General features: G+C 40.3%; 1 protein-coding gene across 3 annotated transcripts in view; it reads right to left on the bottom strand.

The window, feature by feature from the left end:
• Positions 1 to 2,355: 2,355 nt before the first annotated feature.
• PARP6 (poly(ADP-ribose) polymerase family member 6) overlaps positions 2,356 to 13,253 on the bottom strand; it is a 44,340-nt gene continuing 33,442 nt past the window's right edge. For 2 of the 3 annotated variants that reach the window (XM_063449375.1, XM_063449374.1), the window contains exons 14-23: positions 10,935 to 11,000; positions 10,790 to 10,857; positions 9,866 to 9,914; positions 8,898 to 9,010; positions 8,214 to 8,286; positions 7,503 to 7,572; positions 6,717 to 6,796; positions 4,502 to 4,565; positions 3,240 to 3,324; positions 2,356 to 2,805 (exon numbers count right to left, since the gene is read on the bottom strand). In XM_063449375.1, coding sequence (XP_063305445.1) covers positions 2,703 to 2,805; positions 3,240 to 3,324; positions 4,502 to 4,565; positions 6,717 to 6,796; positions 7,503 to 7,572; positions 8,214 to 8,286; positions 8,898 to 9,010; positions 9,866 to 9,914; positions 10,790 to 10,857; positions 10,935 to 11,000 — 771 coding nt within the window. In that variant the 3' untranslated portion in view covers positions 2,356 to 2,702. The remainder of the gene's footprint in view (positions 2,806 to 3,239; positions 3,325 to 4,501; positions 4,566 to 6,716; positions 6,797 to 7,502; positions 7,573 to 8,213; positions 8,287 to 8,897; positions 9,011 to 9,865; positions 9,915 to 10,789; positions 10,858 to 10,934; positions 11,001 to 13,253) is intronic. The other variant, XM_063449376.1, reaches the window with a different exon arrangement.

The following is a 13,253-nucleotide window of genomic DNA, read 5'->3' on the forward strand; positions in this document are numbered from 1 at the left end:
TCTGGTGGAGTGCTTGGAGTCCTCTGGAAGCGCTAGGAGCATCTTTCAACGGAGGTACCCAGTCGGGGTGCCAGTGGATCCGTTACAATCTTTTCTTTTTTTCAGTAGACAGTGTTCCATAAACAGTGTTCAAGTGTATGGTGAAAAAGACTTAGGAGTGGATACAACTCAGCAAACATACGATTAAATGGACAATTGTCACGAGGATTACAAAAGATTCCATCTCTCAGTATTAAATACCAATTTCCCAGTTATGTGGGAGTGCCACCATCGCCGAGAAAGAGAAGAGAAGGAAAGAGAGAGAGCTGCAAGAAAGAAAATAGAAGAGGACTCAGAGATATATGCAGAGAGGGAGCAGGGGGGAGGTAGAAGGGGGGAGATAGAGAAATAAAAAAAATTGGTGATGGTGAATGTGAAGTAGGTGAAGTGTCATATTTTAGTTGGTGTACAAGGTAGCTGAGTACTTATCCGTGGTCAAGTTAGCCGCGATTTATGTTGAATTTGGGGGGGTGGGGGATAGTAAATGTTTTAACATTAGCAGATGAGCTTACACTTTATGTCCATACAGTGATAATATATACTCTATCGCAGGGGTAGGCAACCTGTGGCACTCCAGACTTTTTGTACTTCATCTCCCATGATGCTTTGCCAGTATTATGGCTGTAAAAGCATTATAGGAGATGTAACCCACAACATCTGGAGTGCCGAAGGTTGCCTACCCCTGCTCTATCGCATTGTTCACCCCAGTAAATACTCCAGTAATGTTTAATGGATTGACGGAACTAGGAACTGTTACTTCCAAAACTGAAGTTGTTCCATCTTACCTTAAGGGGTTCAACCATTTATGAAAGGCTTAACCCCAAGGCTGTCAAACTTCATTAAGATGATGTTGTTATGGTGCTCGGAGTGATCCTTTAAGTAAAACATGTAATTACCCTTTTCCAGGTATGTGAACCCTCAATAACCATATACTTGATCTGAGGTAGATACAAATACAAAGAAACTAGTCCTGCGCTCAAACTCCCATTACTCCTGGGCGGCAGCAATGACCATAGTACACATCAGCCAAAATACATGTAGTAAAAAACAAAGAAAAAAGACCTCTTAGGTGGGTCCTAATGCTAGCCATTCTGCTGCCCATCCCATGTGTTCCCTATTAAGGGTTAATAAGCATATAGGGATGTATATACAAAATACCCTTTTCTGTCTCATTAGAGATATTTTTTGCCAGAAGCTCAAGGAAGCAAGGCAAATGGTTAGCGTTAGGACCCACCTAAGAGGTCTGCCTTGACGTGGTAGGTGGGCATACCCTCTCATGGCCATTGGAGATAACTAAAAACCTCAATTTGTCTAATACATAGGGATGTGAAAAGAGCGCAGGTAACTTTTTTTTCTTTGATCTGAGGTAGCCAGTTTTTGGCACTCCAAATGTTTTGAACTACATTTCCCATAATGCTCTTGCAGGCATAATGTTGGCAAAGCATCTGGAGTGCCAAAGGTTGCTTACCCCTGTTCTATTATTTGTTTTTAGTAATTGTGAAATCCGTGTTAATGGCCCCCCTCAATTCCATGGTGAACTTGAGAAGAATAATGATGATAATACTGGGCTACGGGGTCTTCAAGACCAATTCCATTGAGTCAAACGATGCCCAGTTCTCTGGTATGAATACGCAAAGGGCTGAAGGATCCCAAATACATCTCGCCCTGTTAAGTAAAATATATCAAATGAAATATAAGACTAGAGGAGAGAACTAATGTACCATCTCCCCCAACAGTCATTCCACAAAACAATATTACATGTTGTACTAACTCTCCTGTCACTAAAAGGTATTAGGGACTGTGGGTGCAATAATCTAAAAAGTAAAACCAGTTAAAAAATAATGAATTACCTGCAAGTGTTTTCGAGTAAAGATTTTTTCTTCTATATTATGATATTAAAATATTATATATCACATAATACATACATTTCATATTTCTCATTTCAAGAAAGGTGAAGACTTTTCCTTATGTCAGCTTTCGAAAGTCTCAGCTAAAAAGCTTTGCTCCTACCTATTACTAAACTAAGGAAATTAATAGACAGTCAACTAAATATTAACTTATACATTGTTGTTTGCCGGTAATTAATGCTCTGCATGTTAAAGTATCCAGATTAATTCTAAACCATAAAATAAAAAGATTTGAAAACTGTGCCATTTGTATACAGTACGTGTACACGCATGCACGAACGCACACACATTTGCACCGGGTCTTCAAGAAATTGTCTGTTGAGAGCAACTGCTATAAAATAAAACTCATTGTATCAATTTCAAATAAAACCTCACGTTTTATTATTTATTTCATTTTTTATTTTTATTTTATTTTTTGTTAAACAAACGTTTGTAAATGAGAAATGTTTATGGACTGGAAAAGTATTGGGGGTAAGACTGACACGGGGCAAAGTCAACATACAGTATTTCAGGTAATTGTTCCAGGGCGGTATCATCTCCACATTGAACATTATCTGACTGTCTCTGGGAGAGATTCATCATTGCAGGATCCCCCTCACGACTTCCACGTCAGAGGGGATTTCCCCTGTCTCACAGAGCATCCTCAGTCCTCTACATGTGGAGGATTTAACAGATCCAGAGTTGCTCCAAGCTCTTGGTTCTAGGGGAAATTAAGTCTCCCTTTACTTCTAAATGTGATCAAAAGGTTCTCAAACCTCAACTGCTGTACACCTGGGTTCCAATGACACGCATGATCTCCTTTTGTATTTTGGGGTCCTGAGTGTTAATGTTGGCATCTCCTACCTGCCCATCTTCATACCTATAGCATAGGGGAAAAACGAATAAAGAGAAGAATAATTTGTGAATCCACAATAACGGAAGCTCCAGTAAGTGTTTACTGAATAAGAGAGGGGAAAAGTGAGGTAATACAGAATAATGGAAGGGACATTGAGTGAATGTGAGCATGCAGAATAATGTAATAATTCACTCAGTTTTAGGTTGAGTGATATTTATGGTCACAAATTAAATCTGACAGTTGCCAAGTGAAATCACTCTGACATTCAAAGAACAGAATACTGTTATTACCCTAATCTAATGTCTGGATCCTAAGCAGCTTCTTCCACACGTAATATGCATCGTGTACCCTTTACTTGCTACTTAGAAAAGATGAAGATCATTCTCACTCCTAAGTGGAGTAGTGACACAAGTTTGATTCATCAGGTGGCCACTGAGTGCCTTACTAAGGTTACTTACACAAAGAAGAATCGAGTACAGACGTGGTCAGATACTGGACACACCCAAATGTTCCCATGTTTCTGGAGATCCTTTGATGTAATTACTGGAAAAACAGAAAGCTGTTTTAATGAGAATTTACATAAACAGATTTGCAAAAAAGTTATGTTACCAAAGATATAGATACACATGTGAAAATACGTGTATATTAACAATGAGCCACAATGTAATTTTACAAATTGTTAGTGTGACAGACCACCCGGTCACCCCAAACTGGGTACATATCTGTCAAACCACCATCTCAATCTAAAAAGAAGTATAATCACACATTTTACCCCTTTAACTCGGCCCTCCAAGCCCAGAGCCTATTCCAGTGGCCCAGGAGTCTTCGAAGACTGGCATGAGACACATAGAAGCATTGAGAGCAACCTACAAACCCTCTTGAACTACTAATCGGCTTGTAAAACTTTGTCGAGGGTGCTCTCTGTCCCAGAGTCACCAAACAGGGTGCTATTTGGAGGGCATTAAACAGTACCAAAGACTTGAGGGAGCTCCATGCACCGACTGAAAGTGGCATCATTTTTGGTGACCAGGATTTCTCACCTAAAACTGTGGATTGGAGGACTGTTGCAGCCCGGTGAAAACTTCCCTTCCAGCTACATCGGGCTAGCCACCTCTGATCCCATTGCTTTTTGGGCAGAATGGGAACTCAGAAGAAAGTTTTCTTTGGACGGCAGACGGCATTGGTTTGGGGATGTGTGCACAGAAACCCTGTTTTTGTTGTAATAATGTCATTCGGCACTGAGCTGTCTGGCGCTAATTAAATTATATGCTCAGGTACAGACACCGTGGCGCCTAGTATGTCGCAATGTAATTGTTCTTCTGGGGACCTCCTGTTGAGGACCCTGATATAAAAGTGTTCCATTCAGACAATCAATTCTTCTTATTCACCCTTTACAAAGTCTTCACTAGTGTTTGGGTGGAACAGCGATATCCGCAATAAAAAAAAAAAAAAAAGACAATGGGCCACTCTTACTGTCCAGGATATTACAGACACAATGCCAAATGTTAAATCACACATTAGTGATGAGATACATTTACTGTATCGGCAGCAGCCATAAAGGTAACAGCTAGGAAGACAGATAAGGATGGTTATACTACACAAACTAAAGTCGCCACATTTCTGCCAAGCACTAGTTCCTTCTCGTCTTGATTTGGCGCTGTTTGGAAAGGGTTGTAGTATTATGTTTGATGACATCTTAACAACCACTGTTGAATATTACCTTCACATAACGCAATGCAGTTCAGATTCCGGCTCTGCAGAAAACGAGACTGGAGGCAACGAGTCTAGAAGTGGATGAGATACAAGAAAGAATGAGAGAGACAGGAAATGTAAAGATGGAGCAATGTTGGAGAGACAATTTCAATGGATGAGAACAACAGAAAACGAGATACAATATTACTGTCATGTAAAAACAATAAAAAAGGCTGCGCCACACTCAGTGATAAAAAGTCCAGTTAAAAGGAAAAAGTCCAAATATTTTATCCTTACAAATGGTCTTTGATGGTAAGGTCTTCTACTATTGTGGTGGATCCACTTTATATGAAAGATAAAAAGAGAGAGAAGGACAACCAATAGTGCACTATGTAAAATTCAAGTGTGGACGTAAAGGAGTAATAGTATAGAACTCACATTTGCCAGAGCTAATAACCAGCTCTGGGGTGAAGTGCATACAGCGGTTTAATCCCTGCTTATGGGATATAAATGGGTTCTTCTCCGTCACTGATGTCCAATTCTCGGGATAAAAAGAGACAACCAATAGTGCTCACTGTATAGTAATATTAATAAAAGAATAAAAGGATGTACTTCAAGTACCCCAGAGCTGGTTATTAGCTCTGGAAAATGAGTTCTATACTATTACTCCTTTACGTCCACACTTGAATTTTACATACTGCACTATTGGTTGTCCTTCTCTCTCTTTTTATCTTTCATATAAAGTGGATCCACCACAACAGTAGAAGACCTTACCATCAAAGACCATTTGTAAGGATAAAATATTTGGACATTTTCCTTTTAACTGGACTTTTTATCACTGAGTGTGGCGCAGCCTTTATTATTGTTTTTACTTGTCTTATTTTAAAGGGTCTGAGGGATTCCCTTTTAAGGTTGCTGCCTATAAGTTGATTAAGCGCTGTCTCATTCTTTTATCTTTGTTACAATATTACTGTCATACCTCTGGCTGGCAAGCGGCACTTGCAGGCTCCATTGGCCACCTTGATGTTCAAGTTCCTGCAATGCTCGGGTCGGGCTGAGCATAGCATGCTTCGCCACCTCCGAATTGGAGTATGCTGTGTTCCTCAAATATTGTGAAGAACATGTTCTCCATGTCCATAATCTTACGAGGTTGCCAGGTCACCATGGCAACCTCACGTTGGATACAGGATTACTTAAAGTTACAGAACGCTGTAATTTATAGTTAATTTTCCTCTGGCCATATTAGTGGGACACATTATCATCCCTTTTCAAGTAGCACCCATTACTTGGGTGATTTGGCGCAGGATGATGATGCTGCCTAATATCTTTGGGGTTATCCCTATAATCCCTATGTATACTTCCCTCTTCCTCTAGATTATTGCACTGGCATGGTTTATGTTACCCGAGAGGGCATTCTGTAAAGTGTTGGTTCTGGTTACTGACCCAGTTTCATATTGATCTGTCTGCTTCTCTTGACCCCAGCTTGATTAATAATTTTATGACTACTTCACCTTGACTTTGGCTTACATTCTGACACTCTATTTTCGCCTACCTTGGGCAAAGCCTGACCACTCGTTAAGTCCAGTAAATGCATCACACACACTGTCTTTTACTTCATACTAGCTACTGTCTCCCTATTTTCTGTGTGTAGCGGTTACTCCATCCTGATATTTGTATAGCGGAGGAGAGGACAGGAGATATACAGGAGATCAGAAGAGTAGGAACAAATAAATGGATAAAGGAAGAATATTACTAAAGTCAGTAGAACAAACACTTTTTTCAAGGACGCTTATGATGGGAAACCTAACTTGTTTTACTTTGTGAGTCATCATGACTTGTGCACAAAGTATATTTTCTGCAACCTTATTGCCCCTATTTTTTGCACTATTGCACTCATTCATTGGCAGCTCTAAATGTGTATTTTGTAACACTCGTCTTGGATCAGCAATATGGCATTTTATGTTTGGAACATGTTTAGTATTTAGTGGGTTGCATTGAAGGCACAAAAATGGAGACACAAATGCTGAGATTATTAAACTTATATATTGTATAAATATTCTCTGTTATTTTGTTATTGTATAGTGTCAATTAATAAAAAGTATGTCAATATGCTTCCATTTTAGAACACAGTCTGTTTAGAAAGAAATTACAAATTGGAATTGTTCCTCTTTCTGAACTGAAAGATCTACAGTTTGCCACATCTCGTTAAATTGTCCACATTACTCTTGTTCTCTTAATATTACCTGCGGGATGGTGTTCATCCGATTATATCTTTGAACCAATTCGTCCTTGGATGGCATCCGATGTTGCCCCTTCCCCATACCTAATTTAAAACAAAAACACAAACACCTATTACCGTACATTCGTTTTACAAATAGTGTGAAATTTACCCCGAATTCAAAGTCATTACCAGGCAAGACTTGCAAGACCGAGACATGTCTGTGACTGGTTTACTTTGAAACCAAGGGCTAGATGGAATGGGGACTTACTGATACTAGGAACAGCGGAATGGGCATTACCTGATCCTATACTCAATAGCCTAGGGACTTGGAGACCCCCAAACACACTATTTAGATATTATTCTTCTGCTAATTTGCCAGAGGGTGGAGGTAACGGTAGGCACCCTTCATTGGAACCATACCCATTTTTAGTTACCTTCTACCCCACAGTACACTGAGTGACTAAGAGGGCTATTTTATGAATGCTTGTGTAAATAGCATTGTGTATATATGTGTAGTTATACAAATTTGCTGCGTGGAATTCTATGTGCAAGAAACTGTTTTTTTGCTAGCAATACAGTAATTCATGTGCAGGTTTTCAGTTGTCAGTTTTCCACAATTCCCACTTTAACAGAGTTCTAAGATAAGAATAGATGTAAATCAACAGAATGATTTGAAAGCTTGGCTCTTGTTGCTGGTCCCATAGTGACGCACTGAGCACGGTGTAGAACTGACATAACATTATAGATCTCCCACCAGAAGAGAATCCACCAGTTGCGTACAGTGCACTTATCCTAAAAAAAAACATACCTGAGTATCCAAAGGAAATACTGGAAATTGGACTCAGGTAGATGCCCTTCCCATATGCTGCTCCATGTAACTGGAGAGAGATATAAAGACTGTCATACAAACTGAAGACACAGAGAAAAAGCAAAGTATAGAAATAGCTTCACATAGTGAGGCCAGCGTGTAAATTACCTGGTTGAAACCAACCATACAAAGAATCAGTCACCGAGGCTGCAGGCCGCCTTACACATCATGCAAAAAAGGCTTCTATGCAATTGATCTGAACAAAAAATACTAAACAGGCTACAACCACCTGATATTCCTAGTAGCTTAGATAACTTGATTAGTATATTTGAGCCCTAGCAACTGACCTGGGTCATAATTAGCATGTAAAATCAAGTTTTTCTGCATAATATAATAGTTGATATAAAGCAAAGCAAATTTACTTAAATCCCATGGTGCCAGATGCATATGGCAACAGTTTCTTTCTAGGGCATGCCTTTAGTGCACCCATGGAATTATGGGGCAGTGGCGTTATTCTGGAAATGATATAAGATCCACATCCCAATGCAGAGAATGAATGCCACGTGGCTATTCACCAACTGCAGATGAACTGCTAGATGACAACCAATGTCTCTTGTGCAAAAAATACTATGAAAATAAAATGTCTGGATTAAAGACGTTTAATGCTCCTATTTTTTTTTTTTTTTAAGGATTACATTCGGTTACGATTACCTGAAGTTTGGTGTAGGACGCATTCACCAGTCCATTTCGTAGGATGGAGTGCCAGTTCTCAATATGAGAGCCGCTGATTAAAAAAAGAAAAAAGAAAATGTTGTGTGTTGATGTCCTTTTACCCCCGCTTACCTTCCCCATGTTATCTTTCTGTATCCACCCCACCCCTTCTTATTATGAAATTTCATTAAAGTTTAATTAAAAGAAGAAAAAAAGAAAATGTAACCCATTCTGGGCTTACACACAATGTACACATAGTTAGCAAGCACCCACAAATACCATATTAACCTTTCCAGTTTTTAGCTGTTTCTCATCCTATATTTATAAACCCGCCCTGTTTCATTCTGAATCACCACCTTCTGTTCGCACAGTCTTTGTACATCAAATGCAATCATCATTTTAATTCCCAATTAAATACCATGCTCTCCTCCCGGCCCATTTCCTTGGCTTGTACCCATTCCTTTCCCTACTATAAAAGTGTCCTTTAATCAAGCTTTCCAACATTTCTCATGTTTAACCTGCTCTTAATTCTTCTGTTTTTTTTTTTTGGTAGTATTTCTTCCTTCGTACCTTCACCCCTTTTCTTCAAACCCCACTTCCAAAACTCTACTTTAAATCGTAATACCCAACAGATTTCCACCCAACCCCTGTTCTCCCACCCTATTCCCTCCCAATGACTCTCACTGAAAGGCGAAAGTGCTTCCGTAGAGTTTCTTGGCTGTTCGGAATCGGGCCTCCTTGGCTGGGGGGCTACTGAGCAGCAAAAACTGATGAGACGTGTGCATAAACTTCAGCTGCTACCGGAGGAGTTGAGGGAGAGAAATGGAATATGGGGTAGGAGGTGCAGCAATAAAGGTAAAGAGAGGGAACGCAGTGGAGTTCAAGGAGCAGGAAATTGGTGGGATGTAGATAAAGACCACATGTATGGGAATATAGCGAGAAGAATGGAAGAAAAAGTGAGGAAAGGACAGACAACAAAAAAATTTAATATGGGAAGGTAAATAAATGAGAAATTATTTGAAATGGTAGTGGAGAAAGGTGCACACAGCTCAGAGGAAGAAGAGAGAGAGAGAGAGAGAGAGATTGGGTGGGGGAGAGAGAGGAGAAATCCATGCAGCATATTAATCCTGTATAGATACACTGTACAAACGTGTGATTTTTGTGATTTTTGCTAGCAGGCCAATCCTATTGTATCATTTCAGTTTCTACATTACGAAATAGAGCGTGTCACAATTCCTCTTGATATTAAGCTATGTGTGACATGTGCAGAATTGGCTTACTAAAACAACATAGTGCAGCCTGGTACCTCATTGGCTTTGTGGACTACATTTCCCATAATACAAAGCCCCACTAGAGGGTAGGTTAACATAATGGGCAGCATGCTTAACAAATATCTGCACTTCCAAAGTTAGTCCATAAAATGATCTGTAGAATAATCTCTACAAAGCTACAGTATCGTCAAACAACCTCTCCCTGTTTCACTATGTAATAACCATAATCCACGCAGCTTTCTCCAATAATTTTGTATGATATAACCCCTAAAAATTATGCCAACTGGTGCCCTATGACAAGATTTCACCTCCTGATTTCCCCCCACTTTTTATAATCCCCACTATTCATTCACAGTGGGAATTAATGAATTGAATACTTACCCTGCTCAGCGGCAGCTTAACAATATGGGATCTGTTACTGGATATTATCCTGCAATGAGAGACAGAATCTCACACAAAGGTTCAAGGAATAAATCTGTTAATATACAGATTGTAGCTGGATTGTATAAATGGACATTGTGATGGCATGATCTTTAAACCATGCAGCTAAATGTATTTTATTGAAGAAACATGCATATACTGGAGAAATATGAAGAACATAATCACCATTAAATATATAGCGCATTTACTATATCATGTTATAAAGCAATCTGGATTGCCAGTAACCTTCCCTCACCCCCTAATTGCCAGTAACCTTCCCCCATCGCCCAATCTTCCACTGCATGATGCTATGGGTGGAGGTATATGCTGTGTTAGTACAACATAGCAACACTGCTAAGCCTCCAATCTTGCAGTTCTCTATTCCTCTGCTCACTTATGTAACTTTTTTTTTTTGTAAAGAATAATTCTATCTGTATATAAATTCTGGGATGGAATCTGTGGACACCCTGGTCTGTGCATCGATTTTATGCCTGCTGAGTGCTGTTCGTAACATGTAAAACTGCACCTGGATGTACAATTAACCACTGGCACTAGGGTACCACCAGTACTCACCAGATAGATAGATCTTAGTTCCCTCTCAAATGAATTAATGGCAAATAAGTCTATCAACTTAATAACAAAAATTAAGTATATTTAAAAACGACACTTCTCCTTGTACTATGGGAACGCGCTACTATAGCCACGTTTTGTACAAGATGCAAGAGTTGGAACACAGCGTAATAATTAATGTTAAATTGCTCTGTTTATCCCAAATGTCTTATTCTGTTCTTGAACGAAAAGCTTGATTTAGTTTTTATTAATTCCACAATTTATTAGCTATTTTAAAAAGGTCATGGTAGATTCTGAGCTTGATAATGAACGTACCATTGCAGCAACGGATGGGCCAATGGATCTAGTCTATCCATCTGTTTCTTGATTTCCAGGTAGGATCCCTAAAAAGAAAGCATCACAGTGTTACTAACCTCCATCCATTTGCTTCCATTTCTCACACTTGTTGTAATCGAGTTACCTGGGTCATCTCGCGGATTGACATAACACTGTCTAAGGCTTTCTGTAGGCGTTCGTAATTCTTCTTCTGCAAAGAGGGAAACAATAAATATATTAAAAGGGAATCTAACACTTTTTAAAAAGTTGTTTTAGTTTTTGTTTTGTAAATGTGTTTATTAGAATTTTCCATTTTTTTCATTTGCAAAGATCATGTAAGAAAATCAAAAGATAAAACAGTGAGACACGCAGGTCTACAGTAAACGTAGTGGTTCAATAGACTTGAGTAGACTCGCAGGTCTGTAAAATTGTAACATAACAAGGAGAGTCAATAATAGTTCATCAGAAATTCTTAGTTAGTTGCAGTATATCAGCACATACATATGCTCACTAAACAGTAATCAAGCTTTATCATCTTATCTGGTGTTGTGATATGGTTCTGGGGCTTTTTACATGGGCATTACCTGCTCCTGGGGCCCAGCGTAGTAGACCTTTCTATGTCTATCGGGTGGGTATCCCTGCTCACTCTTAACCCGTTAAAAAGAGAAAAGGGGAGGGAGCAGGGAAAAGGGCAGGTAGGCAAGGACTGTGGGGGTGGCAGCAAATTATTAGGGAATGAGTAGGAGAGAAGGAGACCAAGGCCTATGGTTGCGGAATATTGCGGATATGCAGTCCCCCAGAAGGGGCATGTCCAAATCTGGTTTAGTGGGTAGACCTTATGATTTATTGTATGAGTGCATGGAAGTGGTAAGTAGCGAGTGAGTTCACACATCATAGTATATCTGAGATCTGCCACTCGATTTAAAGGTGAGACCTTCCATGGAGCGGAACTGTCACGACTACTAGTGTGGTCCAGCACGCAGAAACTATGTAAACATATACATAGACAAGAAAAGGAAAATAAAAGGACAGAGTGTAAACCGGACCTTAGAATGGCCGGACTATTACGCTACAGACAGAGAATGGTCAAAGGGAAAGCCGAGGTCAAGGAAGCCAGAAAATACACAATACCGTTTACACAAGCCAAGTCAGGGAAACCAGAATTCGGAATAACCAGGGAAAAGCCAAGATCAGGATACCAGGAAATCAGATTCACAAATATAAAGCACTCTCAGGAAACCAGGAACAGGAAACCACGACAGGGCAAGGTACTGGAGTGAGCTAGGGATTTAAATATCCCTTTCAAAGGTCTGATTGGTCATAGGGCGACCTCTGACGCCAGAACGTCCGTGCTCGTTGACGTCGTGACGTCTTGACGTCACGCGCATGTCAGTATAAACTTCAGGGGCGGAGCTAAGTTTAGGCGCGACCACGCGGTCAGCGCCATTTTGGATCCGGGCGCGACGGTCGGACGATGCGGAGAAGCGCCTGTCAGCTCGCCGGTGAGCAGGTAAGCTTGTGCCGTCGGACAGACTGTGCCGGTCGGGCACAGCTTTGCCACGCGGTGAGCCGGCAACCGCAACAGGAACTCTTCCATGCTTTGGAACCAAAGGGTTAGGAGTGGGGCAAACCCTTTTTTCCAAAGGATTGGTGTAAAGCGATTCACTATATTAAGGATTTTAAATGTCAGAGAATTTTTATAGACAGAGGTCTGAAGTTTGGTATGATGGAGTAGGAGCGGGGCTGGGCTATCAGTGAATTTTTGAATATTATTGTCATTGTTATTGTCAAAAATCTTAAATTCAAAACTTTTACCTTTTAGGCCATTAGTTCCAGCAACAATTCCTGTTTTCTAATACTAGTGGCCCCACTAACCACTAGTCTAACCAAAAATACTCTCACCTGAATAGCATGATCATCCAAACAAACTATAAGAGGTCACAACCGACTTCAAAGGGCACCTTTACATTGATTGAAATTTGTGCCCCGAAGTGGACAAGACTTACTATCCTACTCTGAAATCCTGATACTATCTGTTCATCCTGTTCATCCTGTTCGACTTATAGTGATGTACCGAACTGTTCGCCGGCGAATAGTTCCTGGCGAACATAGCGTGTTCGCGTTCGCCACGGCGGGCGAACACATGCGCGGTTAGATCCGCCCCCTATTCGTCATCATTGAGTAAACTTTGACCCTGTACCTCACGGTCAGCAGACACATTACAGCAAATTAGCAGCAGACCCTCCCTTCCAGACCCTCCCACCTCCTGTACAGCATCCATTTTAGATTCATTCTGAAGCTGCATTCTTAGATAGAGGAGAGAAAGTGTAGCTGCTGTTCATTTGATAGGGAAATTGATAGCTAGGCTAGGGTATTCAGTGTCCACTACAGTCCTGAAGGACTCATCTGATCTCTGCTGTAAGGACAGCACCCCAAAAAGCCCTTTTTAGGGCTAGAACATCAG

Source organism: Pelobates fuscus, chromosome 3 (assembly GCF_036172605.1).
Source record: "Pelobates fuscus isolate aPelFus1 chromosome 3, aPelFus1.pri, whole genome shotgun sequence".
In the NCBI taxonomy this organism is placed as follows: Eukaryota; Metazoa; Chordata; class Amphibia; order Anura; family Pelobatidae; genus Pelobates; species Pelobates fuscus.